This window comes from Ahaetulla prasina, chromosome 4, assembly GCF_028640845.1.
Source record: "Ahaetulla prasina isolate Xishuangbanna chromosome 4, ASM2864084v1, whole genome shotgun sequence".
NCBI lineage: Eukaryota > Metazoa > Chordata > Lepidosauria > Squamata > Colubridae > Ahaetulla > Ahaetulla prasina.
The window spans coordinates 59,840,696-59,866,159 of NC_080542.1; the positions used below are offsets into that span (position 1 = coordinate 59,840,696).

At 37.2% G+C, this 25,464-nt stretch overlaps 2 protein-coding genes across 7 annotated transcripts in view; one reads left to right on the forward strand and one right to left on the reverse strand.

The window, feature by feature from the left end:
• ERP44 (endoplasmic reticulum protein 44) overlaps positions 1-13,094 on the reverse strand; it is an 80,419-nt gene extending 67,325 nt beyond the window's left edge. Inside the window, exon 1 of one of the 3 annotated variants that reach the window (XM_058180652.1) lies at positions 12,878-13,094. Coding sequence is in view for 2 of the 3 variants with exons in the window: in XM_058180651.1 (XP_058036634.1) it covers positions 12,878-12,931 (54 nt within the window). In the remaining variant the exon portion in view is untranslated. The remainder of the gene's footprint in view (positions 1-12,877) is intronic. The other 2 variants (XM_058180651.1, XM_058180650.1) reach the window with 2 other exon arrangements.
• Positions 13,095-13,189: 95 nt separating this feature from the next.
• INVS (inversin) overlaps positions 13,190-25,464 on the forward strand; it is an 89,238-nt gene continuing 76,963 nt past the window's right edge. For all 4 annotated transcript variants that reach the window (XR_009154868.1, XM_058180644.1, XM_058180643.1 and 1 more), the window contains exons 1-2: positions 13,190-13,284; positions 19,433-19,542. Coding sequence is in view for 3 of the 4 variants with exons in the window: in XM_058180644.1 (XP_058036627.1) it covers positions 19,437-19,542 (106 nt within the window). In the remaining variant the exon portion in view is untranslated. The remainder of the gene's footprint in view (positions 13,285-19,432; positions 19,543-25,464) is intronic.

The window sequence follows — 25,464 nt, forward strand, 5'->3', positions numbered from 1 at the left end:
TCCATTTCACTAAACAAATTGCTGATATAATCTGTCACAATACAGATATTATTCCTGCTTGTACAATTTATAAAATGGGAGAAAATCGATCAAGACAAAATTATTTAACAGTTAAATACCAAGCATCTGCCAAGATTATTAATGAAGAGCCACTTCCATCTAATATTCTGTTGTCGGTGCATAACTATATTTTTCAGGTAAAATTAAAACTTACCTGCTGGTAATCAGTTCTTAAGAGCACTTTCTATTTACTAGTAACTTATTTCACTGAAGGGATTTAGAACATGCCCACCCTGCTAAAACTAATAACGTGGGCAGAATTAAAGATAGGCAAGTTTATAAATAATCTGGCTCCACGCAATGTAAGGATAACAGCCCCTGAATTGCATCTGGAAGATACTGGGAGCCAGTGCAGCTCATGTAGCTCTGGTATTATGCATTCTAGACCAGCTGCAGCTTCCAAATGCTTTTCAAGGGCTACCCCAAATACACAGAATTACAATAGTCCAATCTGAAGGCGACCAAGGAATGTGCAAAGTGCACACTTAGCAAACTGATTGTTAAACCGGTAGGATTCCACCCCTGGGAGAGGGGATGGTTCCGCACATGCAGCTCCATTTGCACGAATGGTGGGGACACGCACCCACTGCATGCACTTGTTTGCTGCTCGCACGAGAGGAGATGCATGTGTGCACACTTATCACTTCTGCGGCCTGGTTCTGAAAGGCTCAAGGCTGGTAGTGGGCCATGGCCCGGGAGTTGTGGACCCCTGAGTTAGAAGCAGCAAGTGCTCAGTAAATTAGATTTAAGGTTACAAAGTGATGAACTGATAAAAGTCTGACTCCCAAGCTCTAGTTTTATAGTGCTCAGGCATGCCTATTTTCCTGAGTTAGGTCTCTTTCTTTTAAGTGCCTCTTTAAATGCCTCTCTTCTATACACATGATCATTCTGTGCCTTTAAGGGTTGAAGACTTTTTTCTCCTTAGACTCTAGATCAGGCCTGTACAACATACAACCTGCCAAGCAGACTTTTGTAGCCTATTACCATTTTTTAAAAAGTAAACACATTTGCCACCACTGCTTCAAAAAACACAATTCAAATACTTCCAATGCCTCCAGTCTGTTGCCAACATTCCACTAGCCACAAAAAAACTGATCAACACACTAAATATTCCTTTTAATTTATCAATGTGGTCTTTCCTGACTATAAGTCATGTAGGTCTGCTTTAGATCCATATCCTGTGTTTCAAGTGATTGCTCCATACTAACAAGCTCCCCTTCCAACAGGTTTGACTCTTTATAAGCTTTATCTGCAGACATTTGAACCCTCGGACTTCAGAGTCACAAGGTCAAGAACATTCTGCACTTCAGAGTCTGGCTCATTACACAGGTCCGTAAAATACTTGATGTAAACCTGTAATGCAGCATTTAAACTTACGTGGTATCTTCTTTTTGGATTTCTTTATCTATCTTGTGTTGTGCATTGAAAAGTAAAGTCAACCTCTTCTAAGAGATCTTGGTCTATCTAACAGGACAAAGCAAACATCAACAGAGAACAGAAATTCCTAGGCCATTCAGATTTAAGACTACATAACAGACTGTTAGGTATATAATAGATATCCTATAGGCCAGAGGTCTTCAAACTTGGCAGCTTTAAGACTTGTGGACTTCAACTCCTAGAATTCACTGCAGAATTCTGGGAATTGAAGTCCATAAATCTTAAAGCTGCCAAGTTTGGGAATCCCTGCTATAGATGAATCAGAATAAAAGATTAATATGGACTAAAGTAGATAATGAGTTTGCTGATCAACAATTGAAATAAAGTAACTGACTGACTAGATACCAAGGCAATAATAAATAGCCTCAAATCATGTAAAATTATCAATCAGACCTTAACAATTTAGTCACTTACAGCTGATTGGCAATTTTTATCCAATACATTCACAAATTTGTGCCATGCATGGAAGAAACATCTAATATCCAAATCCTCCTCAAAATTTTTCCAATAGCTAAGTCCCCCTGGTTTGACAAGAACATCATTTGATATCATGCATTTATTTATTTGAATTATATATTTGCTCAACTAACATATATGACTCTGGGAAGCTTCTAATAAAATAAAAATAAAATAAAATACATATTAACTGACATCCCCAAAAAATCATGAGCTCTATCATATTTTCCAGGTTTGGCTCAATTCAGTACAGATTGGTTGCCTATCTTACCACAGTGTAATTCTGGGTAGCTTACAATATTAACTCTGCAGCCAATATCTTAAAAGGATTTGCATTTGACATACCTATCTCAACTGAGAATTGGGAAAATTATTATCACGATCTCTTTCCTCTCTTGGAATCCGTTGAAAAACAGGCACTAAATCACTATTTTCATACTAACTACTGGTACTAGATACCAGTTTTAGAAAACAAGATCAAATTATATAATGTCTGAAGAGGAAATAAATCCTGATAAACTTTCTACTTCTTAAAATATATTCTAACTAGTGGGTTGTAACAAGAAGGATCCTAGCAATAATAGGCCCATCTAATAGATTACATGGCTAAAGTTTCTTGTAAGTAGAGTTGAGAAATGAATAAAAGAAAAGTGCATTTTTGCAGAAGAACATTATAGTTTAGACAAAGTCAATCAAATATTGACAACTGCATTGTCTTGAATCATCTAATTGTTAAAATGTCCACAAGGGAACGCAGCTGCCTTGATATAGGTACTTCTTGATTTACTACCACAATTGTGTTCAAAATTTATTCTAATTGAGCTACCTGTTAAATGACTTTTGCCTCCTTTTATGACTTTTCTTGTCATAAAAGTGAATCAGTTAAGTGAATCATTTCATTTGTTAAATTAGTAACATGGTTATTAGATGAATCTGGCTTTCACATTGACTTGGCTTGTCAGAAGGATTGCAAAAGCTGATCATAAGACCCCAGGGGACAATGCCGCGAGCTGAAGACGTTGCTGTTTCGAAGAGCAGGACTAGCCTGAATGTAGTTTTTTTTTTTTTTTTAAATTGGGATTTTTAAAAAAGGGGTTTAAATGAGGTTTTAAATTTGTATTCAAAAGTTAGAGCATCAATTGAATTCAACTATCTATTCTTTAGCTGTTTTTAATCTATTATATGTTTTCTGTTGTTTTTTGTCTGTGAACCGCCCTGAGTCCTTCGGGAGAAGGGCGGTATACAAATATAATAAATAAATAAATAAATAAATAAATGCAACTATCTTAAATATGAATCAGTTGCCAAGCATCTGAATTTTGATCATGTGACCAAGGGAATACTGAAATGGTCATAAGTGTGAAAAACTTCAGTGTTGTTGTAACTTTGAATGGTCACTAAATGACCATTCTAAGTTGAGGATTGCTTCTATACTTCAATGTAGCATGTGACATAGAATCAAAGACAGGACAACACCAATCAATGACAATTAAGAACCAAAAACAACAGATATAAAAGATACTCTGCACTACTGGAATTCAAAAGCAGTACTCAAGGCCTCACAGAAAAGCAGGCTCCATCATTTCAACAGAAGAGACAACATTGTAGTACAGAAAACAAGACAATGGATCCTGGAAGAATAAAGGGAAACCTGCAAAAAGGCAGAATGAAAACTAGTAAAAGTAGTTGACAACTAACTAGTATGAGGAATACAATAAAACATGGGCTAGCCAGATTCATTAGTTCATGAAGTATGCTTTCTACCAAGACAAACAATTAGGGACATGACAAAACTTCCAAGATTTATGAAATTCTCTAAAAATTATTCATTCCACTAATATCTGTAGCAATTTCTATAACTCAAATGGCTTCAATTATATTACCATAAACATAGAAAGAAAAACATAAACCTTGGCAGGCTGCCGGCCACCCATCTTTCTAGTCTGTGAAGGAGGAGTACTGGCAAGGAAATAATGCTGAAGTTGAAAAACTAGCTAAGCAAATGAAATTTTAAGAGCAATATGGTTTCTGGAATATGTCCTTAATTACCTAGGGAATAAACTGCATAACCTAGATTATGGATTACTACATGACAGAACATTTGTTTCATCCAACAAAGACTGGTGAGAATGTATTTGACTAAAACAGGCATAACTAAATCAGGAAGATCTTCAACTAAATCTTATGGAGTTGGAAAGAGAATTCTTAATCTAAGGAATTTGTACCTTATAGAAATTTAAAGAGTGTTGCAGTAATGGGGCTTTACTGAAAATGAAAAATGAATGAAAAATGAAAAATCAAAACATTGGTTCAGTTTCATAGCTTCTACTTTCCATATATTAATTCTCAGAATTTGACAAATAAACAAGTTTTAACACTCAGGAGAAAAAGGTAAATTTATTTAATAGGAAATAGAAGTCTACTTGCAGAGGAAAAGGAAGCATGCTTGGAGAATGGCTTTAGGGGTCAAGGTCAGCTGGGCTAATTGTAACTACTGCCACCAGTGCCACCATATAGTGTGGCCAAAAGAGCATAGATTGGGGGAGAGGAGAGATACTTCCCTGGGACTCTACTCTTAACAACAAGGTGATCACTTATCAATCACAACTGGGAGTGCTGAGATTATGCTCATTGAACAAGGCACTTACACGGGAGCCTCTTAATGACCACAACAATTTATAACTGCAACTCTGTGCTTAATTTTGATTGTGAGAGAGGGGGGCTTTCAAATCAATCTTGACTGTTGGCAAATGCCTGGACAAGTCCATGAGGGTTTTTGGGGAACATTTTCAGAAGCAGTTTTGCAATTGACTTGTTCCTACCAGCTGGTTTCACGTCCGAAACAGGAGTAACCCATTGCCTGCAACCCAGTACTTTAATCACTACCTCAATATGGCTCTCAATTTGCTAATATTTTAAAAATATGATTAAATTAAATTAAATTAAAAATATGATTAAATTAAAAATATCCACACCTGAAATTTATATGAACAGTTTTACAACACTGAGAGCACCTAAGCTAAAAAAATAAATGCAGATTATTATTCCAACAGTTATTGGGACACAAACTGTGCCAATAATGAAGTTTCCAGAAAATTTCTTACTTGTATTACAAATTCCATCTTCTGAGTGAGGAAAAAGGCCCAAAGGATTAGTCTGCTAAACCTGATACTAATTAATAGGGAAGACTTACTTCATAAAATGAAATCAGTAGGAACATTAGGAAAATCAATGACCCTGAAATGTTGCCAAAATTTTGAAAAAACTGTTGATATGTCTGAATGGGGTGCAGTTAGTTCAGTATTTATTCCTCTTACCTATTTTTATTAATTGTTTCGGTGATGAGGTAGAAGAAATGCTTACAAATTTGAAAGTTACATAAAAAGATTGGGTGAGACATCTGCAAATGTAGATGGTGAAAGTAAAATTCAGAGCCACAGGTCAGAGAACTAATTGAAATGGAACAAAATTTATTATAGAAGTAGTTCTTCCATAAGTAAGATTCCACACTTAGGAAAAAACAAATGCACAGGTGAAAAATAGATGGCACCTGGCTCAACAATAGTAACTGTGACAAGGATCTAGGAATCCTAGTGGATATTCACTTGAGCTTGAGTCAGAAGTGTGTTGCAAGTTCCAAAAAATCCAATGCAGTCCTAGGCTGCATCGATAGAGGGATAGTATCAAGATCACATGAAGTATTACTGCACTTTTTACTTTTTACTGCACTAGTAAGACCACATTTAGAATACTGTATCCAGTTTTGGACACAATACCAAAAAGATACTGAGACTCTAGAAAGCGTGCAGAAAAGAGCAAAAAGATAACTAGGGGACCGGAGGCTAAAATATACAATGAAAGGTTGCAGGAATTGGATATATGTCATCTACCAAAGAAAAAAAGGAGTAGGCATAACATAATAATAGTCTTTCACTATCTGAGGGGCTGTCACCAAGAATGAATTGGCATATTCTCCAAAGCACCTGACAGTATAACAAGTAACAGATAAAACTTACCAAAGAGAGATCCAACCTAGAATTAAGGAGAAATTTTCTGTCTGTAAGAACAATCAGTGGAAGTTTTTGGCTTACCTCCAAAATTTGTGGTGCTCCATCAATGGAGGTTTTAAAAAAAATTGGGCAGCCATTTGTCTAGAACTGCATAAGGTCCCCTGGTTAAACAGGGGATTGGACTAGAAGACCTCCAAAGTGACTTCCAAGTCTATTATTTTGTAATTCTGTACAAGTAGTTCTCAACCTACGACCACAACTGAGCCCAAAATTTATGTTGCTAAGTGAGACATTTATTGAGTTTGGCCTCATTTTATGACCTTTCTTCCTGTGGTTGCTAAGTGAATCACTGCAGTTAAGTGGTTAACATGGTTGTTAAGTGAATCTGGCTTCCCCATTGATTTTTCTTTGTCAGAAGATGTTCACATGAGCCTGGGACAGTGCAACCATCATAAATATGACTCAGTTATCAAGAGTCTGAACTTTGATCACATGACCGTAGGAAATGCTACAACAGTTTAAGTGTGAAAATGGTCACAAGTAACTTTTTTCAGTGCTGTCATAACTTCGAGCAGTCACTAAATGAATGGTTTTAAGTCGAGGATCATCTGTAATGCCAACCAACCTGTATGGTGTCTCATGTTCACTCTCTTTGCAGTGCCTCTTATCCCCTTACCATCCTATGAGCACCTATTATGCACCCTCTCATACTTTCCCCAAGTCCATAGTGCATCTCACATATCCTTCAGGCTTCCCCAACCTTCTCACCCACACAGAGCCTCCCTGTCATGCACCTTCACCCTCAACCTTGCCCACCTCCTCAAAGACTCTACTTGGCAGCAACCAGCTTGCAGGCCTGGGACTTGCAATTTCCTGCCAGCTTGCTCAATGACTTAGGTTGTGGAAAACCAGCAGGAAGTTGTCTTACCTAATGACAGTGTGAGTCAGTTAATTTTTTTTTTTTTTTTACATTTATATCCCGCCCTTCTCCGAAGACTCAGGGCGGCTTACAGTGTATAAGGCAATAGTCTCATTCTATTTGTATATTTACAAAGTCAACTTATTGCCCCCCCAACAATCTGGGTCCTCATTTTACCTACCTTATAAAGGATGGAAGGCTGAGTCAACCTTGGGCCGGGCTTGAACCTGCAGTAATTGCAGGCTAGTGTGTTCTAATAACAGGCTCCTTACAGCCTGAGCTATTCCGGCCCCTTAAGTTAATGATAGCAATAGAGACTGTAGGCATTGCTGTAGCCCTTTACAATCATCTTTGCAATGGAAATTTCAGCCTCAATTGCTATCAAAAGTCAAGGATTATCTGTAGAGACAATGTAAACTTTCTCATTCATATAATGTACATGAAATAAAAAGTACAGTATAGGGCAGGAATTTGCATTTTTCCCCAAGACATAGACATAGTTAAAAACAAATATTCAAATATAAGGACTTGTTCATGTTACCTATATATACTTACTTTATTGCTTGTATCCTTATGATTAATACTGATTTGATTGTTTCCTGATTGTTTATTTGTAGCCTATGACTATCATGAAGTGTTTTATAATTAAGTGTTAAATTTGTACCCTATGACTATCATGAAGTGTTGTAAGTGTTATACCTTGATGAACTTATCTTTTCTTTTATGTACACTGAGAGCATATGCACCAAGACAAATTCCTTGTATGTCCAATCACACTTGGCCAATAAAAATTCTATTCTGTTCTGTTCTGTTCTGTTCTGTTCTGTTCTATTCTATTCTATTCTATTCTATTCTATTCATTACTAGTTCCAATTAGAAAAAAAAATCAAAATAATATGTCTATATTGAGGAGCATATAGGATGAATATGTCAAGTTTATATTACAAAATTGAAAAATTATACAGAAAATCCTCCATTTATAATTAATATTTTCATAGGAGAGCTGATAAGTCTTGTATCACTCTGATGCTTTGGAGAATAAGTCAATTCTCTCGTCTCTGTGACAGACTACTGGAAGACAGTTATTATGTACCCCCTAATTCTTCAGTTCAATAGGCTAGACATACTGAAAAATTACCTGAACCATTCGTCATACGATTTAGCATCCAGACCCTTTGTCATCGTTACTTTCTTCTCTGGACACTTTCCAGGGTTACAACATATTTTTTGTATGCTGGTGACCAGAACTGGACACAATATTCCACTAGTGCAGCATAAAGCAGTACTATCATTTCTCATGATCCTGATGCTAATATATATTATTATGCAACATAATAACATAGACAAATGTAATGGATTAACATACTGAAATTATACTGGACATTTTTATAGCTACTTAGGTACCCATCTTCCTCCTTCCTGCTTTTGCAAATGTTTTTCATCCTGAAGAGATTTGAGACAAAGATACAGTATACTGTAGTTGAGCAGTGCAACCCTATGTTTATTAATTCCAACTCAATTCAATGGGATTTGCCCTAAGTAGAAATGCACAGGTTACAACTCTAATTATAAAGCAAACTTCTTAGGAGAGCACATATGTATACATACACATTTCTGTAACAAGGAAACTGAAGAGAGAAAAGGGACTCACTGTGATTCTCTTGCTCTGCTATGTTTGTTAGAAATGTTTTTTGTTGTTTGGGGAAAAACAAAGAATTGGATGTTGTCCATGTGCATGTGGCAAAAGAAGGTAGGGTAATTACTTCCTGCACTAAAGGCACGCAAACACTGGTAATGTAGCAAGTTAAATGGGAAAAGCAGCTCCCGAGGCAGGAGCTCAATACTTTTAATCCCCTACTCAGAGCTGTGGAGCCCAATTGGGGGGAAAAACCTGGAATAGTGAACATCTGGTCTGGGACTAGTATTAGAAAAAAGACCTTGGAATAGTAATTGGTTGCAAACAAAATGTGACCCTAAAGTTTGACATGAGGGCAAGATAGGCAAGTATAAGAAACATGTTTCAGTTGGCTTTATTCCTAAAGTGGAATTAGAGCCCCCTGGGTCTCCTGGTTTCTAGCCTTATGCCTTAACCACTACACCAAACTGGCTCTTCTATCTCATAATGTACTATGTCCAATTGTGTGGATATATAATTCAATTTGGATAAGGTATAGAAAAGAACAATGAAGTTGACTGGGGGACTAGAAATTTAAACATTATGATGGGAATCTTTCAAGACTGGGGGTAAATACTAGTACAGATAGTCCTCGACTTACAACAGTTCACTAAGTGACAGCAGTGTTCCAATATCTAAAGGGCTGCCACAAAGAGCCTATTCTCCAAAGGACCAGAAGGCAGGACAAGAAGCAATGGATGAAAACTAATTAAGGAGAGAACCAACCTAGAACTAAGAAAACATTTCCTGACATTTAGAATAATTCATAAATGGAACACTTGCTTCAGTCATTGTGAGTATTCCAACACTGGAGGTGCTTAAGAAGTTATTCGACCATTTGTCTGAAATTGTATAGAGCAGTGATTAACCTTTTTGCCATCATGTGTCAGGAGGCGGGGGGGCGGGGCCCGCCCGTGCCCACACCCATAATTCTATGCACCCAGCCCCCATGCCTGAAACCCCTCTCCCCCCCCCCCCGTTCCTGGCATGCGATGGCCCGGTAGGCCCATTTTTCTCTCTCACCTGGCTCCACAGCTTCTCTGAGTCTGGGGAGGGCGAAAACAGCCTTCCCCACCCGCCCCCTTGGAGGCCAGAAATGGCCCATTTGCCAACTTCCACTTGGACAGGAAGTGACATTTTTTGCTATCCTCAGCCTCCAGAGATTCCTAGAGAGGCTCTGGAGGCTGGGGCTAGCAAAAAAAGTCACGGAAGTTGGCAAACAGGCTGTTTCTGGCCTTTGGAGGGCTTCTGGGAGAGTGGAAAAGGCTGTTTTTATCCTCCCCAGACTCATAGAGAGGCTCTGGAGCCAGGTGAGAGAGAAAAACGGGTCTTCCCCACCACCACCCCAGGCCCTCTGGAGGCAAAAAACAACCTGTTTCCCTACTTCTGGTGGGACCAGAAGGCCTGAAAAAAAGCTGGCTGGTGCACACATGTGCGCTGGAGTTGAGCTCACATATTCACTGATATAGCCATATCAGTGAATATGTGAGCTCAACTCCAGCGCACATGTGCACCAGCCAGCACCACAGGTGCACCAGCCAGCACCACAGGTGCACATGCCATAGGTTCACCATCACGGGTATAGGGTTTCCTGCTTGAGCAGGGCATGGGACTAGAAGAACTCAAAGCTCTCTTCCAATTCTGTTAAATATCTGAATGTAGGATTCTAAATATTGGATTCAATTATAGGATGACAGATTCTATGGGAATTTGAAACAACTACTGGACAATAAGAACCATATATATTTAGACAAATTACCTAGGGGAAGATCAGGCTCTCTTTCACTGGATGAAGCAGTGAATATATATGAAGCAGAAGTTGAACAACAATTTATCATTTGAATTTGTACAATGAACAATAGATTCAAAGGCCTAAAGAGTTCAATCCAAATTTATGATTCTAAGTACCATAAGCACAGCTCTTTTTCTGTTTCTCAATACCTCTGGAAAAAGTACAAAATGACCAAAATAGTTTAAGATAATGGAATGCCTGCAAAAATGGTTCTGGTTTAACTTCCCTAAAGTTTTCTATGTGAATAAATTACAGGTAATTAAATGCAGCTGACAAGGAACACTAATTTGAGGTGCTTATGGAATCTAAAGCTGGTCTTCTCTGAGCACTCCATGGTATCATAGAGATATGTGCATTTGGCTTTTAGCCCTAAAACTCTTTATATCATCCATCTTATTAGAGAACATGTTGTTTTTAACCCTGAAAACTATCCAAGGTGAAGAACTTTAGCAGATAGACTTGGATTTATGCAGAAGTACGAGATAAGAGAAAATGACCCAGCTACTGGAGGCTAAATATAATTGGCAGGACTTACAGACCTACAAGAACACTTCAGTCTGCTTCACTGTCTTCATATGGACACAATTTCAGAGAAAGATTATATTTTCTCTGCAGTAGATTATAAACAGAAGATAAGAAAAATTGAGACTCCTTTCACTCAAGCATTTCTCAAAATGTGTAATCTGTTAAAAAATCCATGAAATATCTATGATCTACACCATTCTTTCTAAAATAGCCAAACAAAACTATCAATTCACTGTCCAATGAATAGGCAGTGGCTGTGAGAGTGTCTGATACATTGGGCTTATAACATTCAAACTTAATTTCTACAAATCCCAGAAATGAACTTTTCATTTTAGGTTCACCAAAATTAAGGTCCATTTACACATTTAAAACCAAATTTTAAATTGTTTTACTGTATGGAAATATGTGAGTCAGTTTGGTGCAGTAGTTAAGGCTCTAGGCTAGAAACCAGAAGACTACAAGCTCTAGTCCTGCCGTAGGCACAAAGTCCCCTGGGTGACCTTAGGCCAGTCACACTCAATCATGGAACACCAGCACTGGCAGACCACTTCTGAAATCTTATCAAGCAAACTGAAAAGATTTATTCAAGCAGTCACTAGGAGTCAACACTCATTTAAAGGAACAACAACAAAAAAGGATTTATAGCTTCATCTGCATAATAAAATTTGCTAGAAAATAGAATTGTTTTACTCAATATTTGTGTGCAAGTTTAATTTCCCTAAAAGATGAAGTATGGAATTCTTGGATCAGTCATTATCTAACTATTTCCAAAATTTTGCTAAGAAAACTCCAGCCAGTTATCAGGAATTTAAACACATACAAAACAATCTTTTAAGTAGCAGTGTTAAAAATTATCTTATATTCTAGGAATAAATCAAAATTATCCCTTTATTTGTCTGAAACATTAAACAAATCTGAACAGATAAAGTATGCCATTGTCTTATAAGTAGGGCTATCTTAAGATATTTTGTATTTGAGGTAATAAGATAATTTCCATATATGAAATAGAAAGGGATGTTAAACAGCCAGCCACTGAGATTGTATGGAGTCCTTGATACTTTTTTAGGATCATCAGTGTTAGTGTGAAATCTTTCCCAATACAAGTGAAGGGTGTCTTAAATCTTCCATATAAGATCAACTATGTAGATCAGCAGATCATACATAATGCAATACTCAGCGATTTCCAGAAAAACTTTTACTTTTTTGTTGAATGACACTCTGGCAGGAAAAAAAATGGCTAAAAGCAGGAAGCAAATTCTATTCAGGGCTGCCCTGAGTCCTTCGGGAGAAGGGCGGTATAAAAATTTAATAAATAAATAAATAAATAAATTTTGAACTCTACCTAGACAGCCTGCATTACTATCAACCTGCAGTTAATATATGTTCAATACCTTTTTATACATCTGGATGTTTATTAAACTTCACAATCATTTGACCCACATACTTGAAACACCTGAGGTCATACATGGGATGGCCATTTCTATCCAAAGGATATTAAAGTGGTTCTAAAACTCAGGATGCGGAGAAACAAGGGGTGGGTGGGTGTTTTATGTATCAATACATTGTAAAGCGAAGTCTCCAAGAAGATGGTCTTTTCTGGAACACTTGGCACACATTCGTCAGAAGAAGCAAATCTTTGTACGTCTTCTAAGGCAACCAGATACCCTGCTAGGTAACTGTATCAACCTCTGCCCGGACCCATTCGGACCCCGCCCAGTCGCCGGCTAGAGATTCCGGGACCGAAAAGTTCGCAGCCTATCAGACACAGCCACACCAGCACAGCACTTACCCCGCCCGGCTGGGTTCCCGCGGTACCGGTTTCTCGCCTGGGAGAAATTTATGGGAATAAGGAGCAAAAAAAAAAAAAATGATAATACATTTCGCCCACCATGCAAATGACCCGTGGTTCGTTTTGCTATAGCCCCCCCCTCTCCCCCTCCCCACCACCACCACCCGCCAGTGAAACAGGCAGCCAGATACTCAATCTTCGCTATTTAGCTCACCAGAAAAAGGAGAAGGCAAGAGCCGGGCTCTGGGAAGATGGCGGCAATTCTCATGATCGAGAATGGCTATGTTTCCAGGCAGGGAGTTAAACGGACAAGCGATGAAATCTCTCCCCGGGGTGGGGGGGGGCTCCGAAAAAACTCGCACAGCAGCGGGCAAGTCCGACCAACAGGCGAAGGGAAAAGACCGACCTCACTTGCACTTCCACCAGCAGCCTGTCTCACGCAGGCCACGGCATTACTTCCGAGTTTGAAGTGCAAGCCGCGAGGGACGCTGGGTAATGTAGTTTTGTGGTTTTCTTCTTCGGCTATTGGGTTGTACTCGGAGGAGCACCCTCTGTGGCCACCGACGGAAGTAAACGTTGCAGGAGGAAGTTTGCAGTTTTGATTCTTGAAAACGTTGCTAGGTAAGTTTGCAAAGTTTGTTTTTAAGTTTCTTGATGCTTGGGATAACGAGTCAGAGTGAGATTATTCTTTTAGCTGACAAAAAAAAAAGAAGAGAGAACGCCTTTAAATCCTTTGTAAAAGTAGGAGAATAGGACTAGAAAATAATAAACAAGAGGCGGGTAAACTGTATAACGGAGAAGATAAAACTGATACATCTTCATATATTCACAGGCCTATTTTGGTTGCAAGTACTCAGCTTTGAGGATATGAGTTATGTTGTCATTGTTTCTTTGTTTATAATCAACTTCAGAATTTTTACTTCTATTACAAATGCCCTTAATTTTGTCATTATAGGAACAGTTTTAATAGATGGTGGCAAATATAAAATTTTGTATCTTGATATTAGATTTATTCTGGAAATTAAGGACATATTGTATCAGATTTGGTTTTCATCATCAATTCTTCATCAATGTTATTTTTTTTCTATAACTATCAGCCACTATTTTTTTTTTAAAAAAATAATTTTTAATTCCATTTTCCAACATCATATTTATGTACAAACTATTATCCATCATTAATCATTAATTTTTATTTATTACTGATTCAGGCCTGCCCAATTGCCACTTCCTTTCTTCACAACCTCCCTCTCTACCCTCTACTACTTTCACATCCTTCATCTCCTTCACTTTACTACTTCCTCTCCTCCTTCTCCACTCCTCCCTTTTTCCACCCTATCTAACCTTCTTATTCCCCTCCTCCTTCTCTACTCTTTCCTACCTACTTTCTTCCCTCCTTCTACTCCTCTCTCCTTTTCTTTCTGAAATGGCAGTCGAGCATCCCCAATATCATTTTAAATTTTAATTTCATATCTTCAAAAATTACTGTACATTAATAATCAATCCATGTATCATTTTCCCCCTTTCCCCCTCCCCTTCCCCCGACTTCCCAGAGCAAATACCGGGTATTATGACCAACAATCACAAGCTAAAGTATACAAAATATACATAACCTCCCACCTTTAAAAATTTAAAACTTTAGATCCCCTCACAATAAAAATAAAGAGATAGGAAAGAATAATAAAAAGAAAAAAAGAAAAGAAGCAATACCAACTTCACATATTACTTCTTCTTACAGTCCATTTTTAAAAAATTAATCCATCTTCTCAAATTCAATTTTTTTTCCCACTTGTATATTCCTTCAAATTTCATAAGTCCATTTCTCAAATTACAGTCCATCTTCTCGAACTCAGATTTTCATCACTTATATATTTCTTCAATTGCCATAACATTTAATGTCCATTCTTCTTACAGTCCATTTTAAAAATTAGTCCATCTTCTAAAATTCAAATTTATTCACCCGCTTGTATATTCCTTCAAATTTCATAAGTCCATTTCTTAAATTACAATCCAGCTTCTCAAATTCAAATTTTCATCACTTATATATTTCTTCAATTGTCATAACATTTAAGGTCCAATCTTCCAATACTACTCCATCAATCAAATATTATTTCGAATAAAATCTCTCAGATACAATATTTCCAGCTTAACTTCATAACTTTTACTATCTATAAACGTGTCAATTAAAATAAATAATCATTTAAACTATATCCACAATATAACAGTAAACAATTAAAATCATTACATCCACATTATCTAAATTCATAAATTTTACTTTCCATCCTTCACAATTAAATAATATCATCCCATAGATTTATACCATACAAATAGCAAATAACAAAAATCCTATAATTTATATCCTAAACAAATCAATTCCAAAGATTAACCATAATCATCATATTCACATCTTAAACATTCCTCCCCTCTCCCATTCTATTTTCCATCATTTCCAAACCAATTAACTTAGCATCTAACAACAAAGGATTCCCACTCTTTAAAACATTAATATAAAAATGTCTCGCTTTCATAACTGAATTAAGAAAATACTTTCTGCCTCTAAAATTCACTGACAAACCCATTGGAACTTCCCATCTAAAATATATCTGATGTTTCTTAAACTCATCCACTAAAAAAGCAAATTCTCTTCTCTTTCTTAACATTTTAGGAGGAATTTCCTTCATCATTTTTATATCTTGTCCCAATATTTGAAATTTATTTTTATAAAAGGCTTGCAAAATTTCATACCTAATCTTTTTAGTTGTAAAATAAATAACCACATATCAGCCACTGTTTTTTAAATAGAATTGTATGGGGAGCAGACATATACAGGTAGTTCTCAATTTACAACCACAATTGAATCCAAAATTTCTCTTGTTAAATGAAACATTTGTTAAGTGACTTTTGCCCAATTTTACAACTTTCCTTGCCACATTTGTTAAATAAATCACTACTGTTGATAAGTTAGTAACCCAGTTGTTAAGAGAATCTGTCTTCCCCATTGACAGTACTTGTCAGAAGATTGCAAAAGGTGATCACATGACCTTGGGGCACAACAATGGTCATAAATATGAAACAGTTACGAAGCATTTGAATTTTGATCACATGATTATGAAGATGCTGCAAAGGTCATAATTCTGAAAAATGGCCATGTCACATTTTCAGTGCCATTGTAACTTTGAATGGTCATTAAATGAACTATTGTAAATTGAGAACTACCTATATTTGTAGGGCTATTGTTATTCTTTACTTATATACTTCTATACAAATAAAAAAGACTCAATGTGCTTTGCCCTAAAATGGAATAAAAATCATAAGAATGCAAAAGTTATGAATATGAAGTGATGCTATTTCCTATGCTATAGGGCAGCGATCACTAACTGGTGGTCCATGGACCACTGGTGGTTGTGAGAAAATTTTGGTGGTCCGCAGAAAAATTATTTGCATTTTTTTTTATATGGCACTAAATCAGGGGTCCTCAAACTATAGCCCCTGGACTAGATACATGCAATGAACGTTTGTGTTGCTGCAGAGAGTCTCCCCCTTTGTGTTTTTTTGTGTGGGCTGGACGGGGGACAGAAATTCCAACTTTGGGTCTGCTTCAGCCTCCTGGTGCGCCGGGGTTTTGGGCAAAGGCTGGAGGGAAGTGCTGCTGGTGGCAAAGAGCCAGAGGGCCTTGTTCCAGTGGGACTGCATCATGGCCTGGAACTATCTGACCATCTCAGCCCGCTGAACCTCCAGGCGTCAGTAACTGGCCTTGCACTCCCACAGGTCTTCCTTCTGCTTGGAAAGCCTATGCTCCTAGTCCTCAGTGAGGTGCTTCTGCTGAGCCTCCTTCTCAGTCAGATCCAATTTGAACTGATCCGGCTGTTTTGCCAACTCTTTTTCATGGTGGCTGCTTAGCTCCGACAACTGCTTCCTGTTGGGGCCCTAAGGAGCGCGGGGAGAGGCAAGTAGAGGCTGGTGAGGCGCCCCTCGACACAAGTGACATTGAGTTGGCCATGTCCACCCAGCCACATGACCACTTAACCACGCCCACTCACCCAGTCATTAGGCAGATCACATTAGTGGTTCACGGGATTTTAAATTATGAATTTAGAAATAGAGCATCTCTATAACATATTCCAACAAAATGGATATCCATGCAACTTTATCAAAGTCTCTGACTACTTGACCCAATACAGCACAACCAACACAAACCCTGAAAAGAATTATATTGTCATACATCAAGAATATCTTAGAAACTACCAAGAGACTACTATAACTACAACGAATCAGTATAGCACACAAGCCAAATAAAGTCCTTTAAAACATCCTAAGCAAACCAAAAGGCATAGCAACCCCATAAGAAAAAAGCAGGAGTTATTTTCAACATACAATGTAAGAATTGCAACAACCACTATGTAAGACAAACATGCAGAAGACTGGCAGAACTCACCCATGAATAACAACTGTCAGTCAGAAGACATGTCAAAAATAATTTCACAACATATAGACAGATTTAACCATAGTTTCAGTTGGGAAAATGTGACAGTCCTAGACTAGACCAAATCAAAAATGCCAGGGAATTCCTAGAAGCCTGGCACTCTGACAAACCGGCTATCAATAGATACATGTACATTAACAACATCTGTAGATTATGCAAAAGAGACAATCAACCAGCCCAAAAGAGAACAAAAAGACTTAAGCACTTCTCCACCAGTAATCAGCACCAAGATCAGCATAGATTAACTCCAAGGTTAACTCAGACCAACAACCAAGTAAGCAATACTCCAATCAAGAAACTGCCAAAGAGTCATCAATAAACAGCCCAAACAAAAAATCTCTAAGACCACCCACCCCCACACAAGCAAGTCACCAGAATATAAACTGACAGCAAACAGCACCTACTAGCACTGATGATGTTACCTAGTTTGAGTAACGAAATGTCTGCAAGATAAGAAGTAAGGTCAAAGAGCACCAAGGACCCCTCATTTCAACCCTGAGCTACAAATATTCTCCTTTAATATAATTGTATTTGGGAGTGGAAAATCGAGTTCTGCAAATCTAGCCCAGATATTTGAAGCTTCCTCTCCTGTTTCTCTATAAATAAGAGAAGGTTTACTGCCGCCTTGAATGTTTTAAAAGGAACTCAGAATTTCATACAGATCATCTGGTTGTTTCCATTACTTGACTACAAGTTGCTCAGTCATGTTATCTTGGGATCCACCTGCTTGCTGGTCCTAAGAATCAGTCCAGTTCAGGAAACAAAAAATGTCCAATAAGGAATATGTTCTTTTTGACTGGATTCAACATTCTATCTCTCTTTAAACAATGGAAAGCACACTACATTGAGCTTACTAATATATTCCATCACATACTTCAATGTGTATTGCACACACACACACGTATGTATGTATGAATGAATGTATGTATGTATGTTAATGAACACTATCATTCACCAATACAAGAAAAGCCTTTAGTTCCTTAGACATTACCCTCATGCGGAGGTGGTAGTCAGCCGGTTCGCATCAATTTGTGCGAATCTTTAGTGGAAATTTGGCCAAGGTCACCGAACCGGCTGGCCATGCCCCTGAACTAGTCCACGCCCGCTTGCCCAGCCCGCCATGTTCGTCACCACCATGTTCTTCGCACATGCGCATCCCATTGTCTTGCAAGTCCAACGGGATGCTCATGCATGAAGAACATGGTAGTGATGGCAACAGCTTTTTCCGCAACCTCCGGTATTTTTCGGTGGCCTGTAGCCAGCCGTCACAGCCACAAAGTGGCTCTCAAAGGAGGGAGGCTTCTTTGCCAGCTGTTTTTCGGCAGCAGCAGCTGGCTGGGGGCCATCAAAAACTCCGGTCAGCTTGCCTTCTGGACTGTGGACCAGCCGCTGCAGAAGGTAAGCAGCCTGAACAAAGAGGCGGTGGTGGAGGAGGAAGCAGGGCTAAAGGAAGGGAAATGGGTGACTGGCGAAGGGAGGGTGGGGTAGATAGATAGAAATTCCAAAAATTTTCCTACCTTTTCCTGCAGGTGTGGCTAGGTGGGGGGGGGTCATATGACTGAGTGGGCATGGGTGTGAGTGATGTCAAGTTGGCCATGCCCCCCACCTAGCCATGCCCACCGAAGTGGCAGCGAAAATTTTTGAAACCCACCACTGCTCTCAGCTTATTTGTGACCTATCGAAGTATTAAACATCTTATTTTTGGCATGATCTTGGTAATGGTATTGAATTGCCTTTACTTGTACACAATCTGTCTCACAGTGACAGAGTTCAAACTCTTTGAAAATAGTTTTGTAATCTTTTCCAACTAAAGAAATATTCTTTGTTAAAGTTAGTATGTATATGCTCGTACATACCTGTGTTATGAAGTTCAGACTTTGATAGTGAATTCTCTTTAAAGAAGACAAGACCTTCCCCAATCCCATTTGATTCTCATCCCATTGACTAAAACACGTTTAAAAAGTTCCCCTTCAAAGGAACTAATAATCTTAGAGAGTCTCTTTTCCAAATATCAGTATGCACAAATATATAACTTTACACCATTTTTCTTATTGAATAAATAAGTCCAATGTTTTTGACTCATTTGTTGGATGGATTCTTTTTGTTTTGGATTTGCATGAAAATAAATAACATTTTAGTTCATTATTTGTGCAAAAATTAAAACTCGTAAACACCGTTCTATCAGAATAAAACTACTCCAGAAATTGTTCTCACCAAAATAAATTAGTTTCAGTTTGTGAAAAAATTACTTCAATTGTTACTGCAACTATGCATTTTTGAATTTTTCAGAAGTATGAATGTTTCTGAAACATGGCTGTTCAATGGTTCCTCATTAGCATCTCAAGTTCATGCTGCTGCTGTTAATGGACATAAAAGAGCTCTCCTAAAACAAATATCAGGTAAAAATATTTAGCTTATATTATACTTTAGCTAATTTGTTTATGTTTAATTATTTAAAAGTTCTCTTTTAGCTTTATCTGTGAAACAGATAGACTAATAAAGAAAATAGAAGGTTTATTGCATACTGCCATATACATATAATGTAGTTATAAAAAAATCCTATAATTATATAGACTGTATTTCATTACTGATTTGATTATGGTAGACAGTATGAAACTTGTGGGAATATTTATGGGCACATTTATTCATGGGATTTGTTCTTGGTCAAGTTACTTATCTTTTTGATCACCATTTTGTTTCTTATCAAGTATACATTATACTTGATCTTACTATGTTGGCAGTTCTTTTGTGATGGAGCCCATGATGTTACTTCGGACTTCTAAATATATTTTCCATTCAGAATATTAAAAAGCCCACAAGGCTACTGTTTCTCAACAGTAGAAACAATTGATTATCTCAGTATTATATGTCTCAATTTTGAGAGAAAGTCAATGTATAAATTACCTCGTAGTTCTGGTATATTGAATCCTGCTCTGAAAAAAGTACTTACATTTTCTTAAGGTCATTACTTATTCTTGATTCTATCTGAAAATAAGTAAAGCAGAAATATTGAATTTTGCCACCCTTTTTAAAGAATGTCAGAATAATATCCCATTATTAGACTAAGGAATATGAAGTAGAGATGCAATTTTTCAGATTATTTTTATTAAAATACAGAAGAATATTTTGAGTTGAGAACTGCAATCTTATGATTTGCCAATGGACCAAGGAGTATAGAGACATCAATGGGAAAGAGGGGACAGAAAAAAACTACCTTGAAGAAGTGGATTTTAAGGTGAAAATAGAAGTACCTTTATATAGATTTTGTAGTTCCAAAACTACATCATTTTAAACTCTGCAAAATGAGAAAAACTTTGTATCTCTATATCTGTTCCCTGAGTGGTACAGGTGAAGTTGTCAATGTAATGACCCTGTATCTGGAAGCTGTTTGGGTTTGCATAGGGCAGAAAAGATTTCTGCTCAATCTTAACAAGACTGAGTAAATGTGACTATTTGGACCCCCTGGTTTGAAATTAACACCATCTTTGGTCTTGGATGGATCTTCACTCCCCCAGTCAAAACTAGTGTCAGGGTTCCAAGTAATAGTCCCATAGCAAGCAAAACTTCTAGGCAAGTGAATTCCTCAAAGAATAGCTTTATTGGAAATATCATATTGGCACAGATCTAGTGAAAACCGACTCTAAAGGTTCCCACAGTTTTCACCTAATTAAAAGAGAAAATTTTCCCACAGCCTCAAACAGTCAGTCACATGGTCCAATCAAGATGCTGTCTGGTTGTCTGGTGACCTCACTCCTCCTTTCACGGTCCAGGTGTGAGAACGTCCTTGGTTCCCAAGAGAAAGTATTTTAATTTGGCTATACAACTCCAGCTATTTCTAATCTCCACTCCCTATCCCTCAGCTCCAGTGTGGCAACACTGAAGCTCCGAGATGGCTCCGGTCAGGTCAGCTTCAGGGTTGACAACTAGTGTGCAATCAGGGGTCTCCTCTGTACTTGTAGCTATGCTCTAAGAGAAGGTGGCAGGTGTGTCCATAGATTCATCTTGTATAGTTGCATCTTTTCCTCAATAAAAAAAAATCCCTTTGGATAGTCACTCATGCCCTAATCACCTCACAATTAGATTATTGCAATCGGTCTACATGGAGCTGCCCTTGAAGATCAGCCCGGAACTACAACCAATTCAAAATGCAGACAAACAAGCTGTAATAGGGTGTAGACATATGTTACTACTAGATTGCTAGCTACATTGATTTTTTAATGTTTCTTTAAAAAATTTAATTTTTAAGTCATTTTGTCTATAGAAATTGAATAAACAAACAATAGGCTCTCAGTTGGCTTCCGAGGGCAATCCAAGGTGCTGGTTACTATAAAACCCTATATGATGTTATAAGGTCTGGATACTGAGACATCATTTATCTTTTAATGACTCAATACATTCCAGGAGAGTGAATATGTTTCAAGTCCTGTCCATTAATTATTGCCATTTTGTGCAAACTAGGAAGCATGCCTTCTTTGTTATGGTTTCTACCCTTTGAACAGCATCCCCCACTCCCAGAAATAAAAATGAAATCTTTGGTCCCAGGCCGGGGCTGATGTTTGTTATTTAATGCCTCCTGTTTTCAATTTCAATTTATTATTATTACAGTCTTAGACCAGAACAAAAAAAAAGCACTCAGTATATATATACATTTAAAAATTCTAGTATAAAATAATAAATAACAACTAAAATCTATAATAAAATCCAGTGTCAATTATACATGGTCTGACTATTCGATAGTTGCAATCCCTAAACTGTCACCCATTATAGGTTCAATGCTAAAAGGGAAATGACTAAGCAGTGCAAAGGGTTTGCCACAATTGTTATATAATATCGCTATGGTGGAGAAAACATGTATTTGCAACGAATCCCCAGTGCTGCTGTGCAGAATCTGGCCACCTGTGCTGTAGTTATGGATTATTTATCCTTAGACAATCACTGAAGATAGGCAGTGTCAAAACAGCCAAGAAGATTCTGGAAAAGATAATCAGGCAACGAATCAGCAAATACTTAGAGGCACATAAAGTAATAACCAAAAGTAAACATGGATTTGTCAAAAACAGATCATGCCAGACAAATCTTATTGCATTTGTTGACAAAGTGACAATTAATGGACCAGAGGAATGCTGTGGATATAATTTACTTGGACTTCAGTAAGGCATTTGATAAAGTAGAGCATAACCTACTACTTTATAAGATAGAAAAAATGTGGGTAACATAGCATCACCACCAGATGGATTCGTAACTGGCTGACCAATTGCACTCAATGTATAGTCTTCAATGGAACAGTATCTACATGGAGTGGGGTACCCCAAGGCTCTTTTTTAGGCCTAGGACTCTTCAACATCTTCATCAATGATTTGATGAGGGGATAGATGAGGAACTCATCAAATTTGCAGATGGCACCAAGCTGGCAGGAACAGCCAACACTCCAGAAGATAGGCTCAAGATACAGAAGGATCTTGACATACTTGAACATTGGGCGCTATCTAACAAAATGAAATTGAATGGTGAAAAAAGTAAGCTTCTACAGTTAGGCAAGAAAAAAAAATGCACAGGTACAGTATAGGTGGTACTTTGGTCAATAGTAGTAACTGTGAGAGGGATCTTGGAGTCCTAGTAGACAATCATTTAAATATTAGGCAGCAGTGTGCTGCAGCTGCAAAAAAAAAGGCAGCGCTGTTCTAGGCTGCATTAACAGAGGGATAGAATCAAGATCATGTGAAGTGTTAATACCACTTTAAAAATGCCTTGATCAATTTATGATTCAACAAGTATATGATATGAATTTTGGCACCAAATTTGAGAATATTATAACAGCAATATATTCGATACAAAAAGCAAAAATTATAATCAATGGAGAAAATACCCAAACTTTAAATATAGAAAAAGGAGTTCGACAAGGCTGCCCCCTATCCCCTCTGCTCTTCATACTTTCATTAGAAGTATTACTAGAACGAATTAGACAAAATCCAGAAATAAAAGGATTGAAAATCAGAAGTGAAGAATATAAACTGCAAGCATTTGCAGATGATTTGGCTTTTATCATTGAAGAACCACTAGAGAGAGGACAAGCACTAATTAAGGAATTAGAAAGATATGGAACTGTAGCAGGGCTGAAAATTAATAGACAGAAAACAAAACTTCTACCAAAAAATTTAACAGAACCACAAACAATAGAACTGGAAAGATCACTTGGACTTCAAACAACAAGAAAAATCAAATACTTAGGGATATGGTTGTCAGCACATTGCAAAGCAATAAAGGAGAATAATTACAACAAATTATTACAAGAAACAAAAAGATTAAGAATTGTGGAAGAAGATGCAGCTGTCACTATTAGGAAGAATAGCAGCCGTAAAGATGTCTATACTACCAAAATTCCTATATTTGTTTCAGACTGTTCCAGTCAAATTAGAAAAGACCTTTTTTAATGACCTTAATAAAACAATTGGAAAATTTATTTGGCAGGGGAAAAAACCTAGAATAAAAATGAAATATTTACAAGATATGAAGAGCAGAGGGAGATTGGATTACCAAATTGGGAATTATATTATAGTGCAGCAACACTAGTTTGGTTAAAAGACTGGATCAATTTAAAGAATAAAAGAATACTAACTATAGAAGGCCACGACCTACAGAGAGGGTGGCATGCCTTTCTGTGGAAACAGGCCATACGAAACAAAAGTATTTCCACAGACATTTGATTAGAGATTCCCTAATAAACAATTGGATTAAAGTTAAAAAGAAACACTATATAAAAATCCCAATCTGGCTATCCACAATGGAAGCAATGATTCACCCAAATAATTTAGATTTGAATAAAATGCTAAAATATAAAGATCTATTAGATATTCATGGAAAATTAAAAACACTACAGGACCTCCAAGAACAAGGACTACGGGTTGACTGGTGGGCCTATCTTCAGTTACAAAATCGATACAAACAAGATATAAAAGAATATGGAATATATCTTAAACCACAGCAATTAGATAAAATTTTACTAGGGCCAGACAAAAAAAATATTACCCAAATTTATAAAATATTTGCTAGAAGTAGAATTGGAAGAAGAAGTAGTGAAAGGATGTATGATCGCATGGGGTCAAAATATTGGACATAATATAAATTTATCAGATTGGGAGAAAATATGGAACAGAAATTATAAACTAACCAAATCAGCAGCATACAAAGAAAATGCATATAAAATGTTCTATAGGAGGCACCTGCCCCCTTCGAGATTAGCGAAAATGTATCCCAAAATGTCTCCCATATGCTGGAAATGTAAAAATAAAGAGGGAACATATTACCATATGTGGTGGTCTTGCCCCGAAGCACGTAAATATTGGTTAAAAATTAAAAAGTGGCTACAAGAAATCACAAATGAACAATTGGATCTAGAACCCGAACTTTTTTTATTGGGGATCTTTAAAAAAAAATATGTGAAGAGTATAAAATATTTAATATTACATATATTAACTGCTGCTAGGATGGCCTTCGCTCAATGTTGAAACAGCCATGTGTGCCCACAGAGAGACTTATTGTACAAAAGATTATGAATTGCGCAGAAATGGACAAACTAACTTTGAGTCTGAAGGATAAGGAGACATCAGTATTTTATGGTATATGGGAACGGTGGTATGGATGGATGGAAAGGAGATAGGAATATTTAGTTACTAAACATAATCAATAGATAAAATAAGAACACAAATATGTATAACTTAATGTTTGTCATTATTGCATGGATTATTATTAGATGAAAAACACCACAAATAAGCTGTTAAATGATATAAGCCTTTTTTCCCCTTTTTTTTATGCTTTTAATGTAAAAAAGTTTAATAAAGTATTTTTTTTTAAAAATGCCTTGATAAGGCCACACTTGGAATACTACATCCAGTTTTGGTTGCCATGATGTAAAAATGTTATTGAGACTCTAAAAAGAGTGCAGAGAAGAGCAACAAAGATGATTAGGAGACTGGAGGCTAAAATATATAAAGACTGATTGCTGGAATTGGGTATGTCTAGTTTAATAAAAAGAAGGACTAGGGGGTGATATCATAGCAATGTTCCGATATCTATGGGATTGCCATAAAAAGAAGGAGTCAAGCTATTCTCCAAAGCACCTGAGGGCAGGACAAGAAGCAATGGATAGAAACTAATCAAGGGGAGAAGCAACCTAGAACTAAGAAGAAAAAGTTACTTTCCTGATAGTTAGAATGGTTAATCAGTGGAACAATTTGCCTCCAGAAGTTGTGAATGCTCTAACACTGAAAGTTTAATAAGAGATTGGACAACCATTTGTCGTAAATGATATAGGATCCCATGCC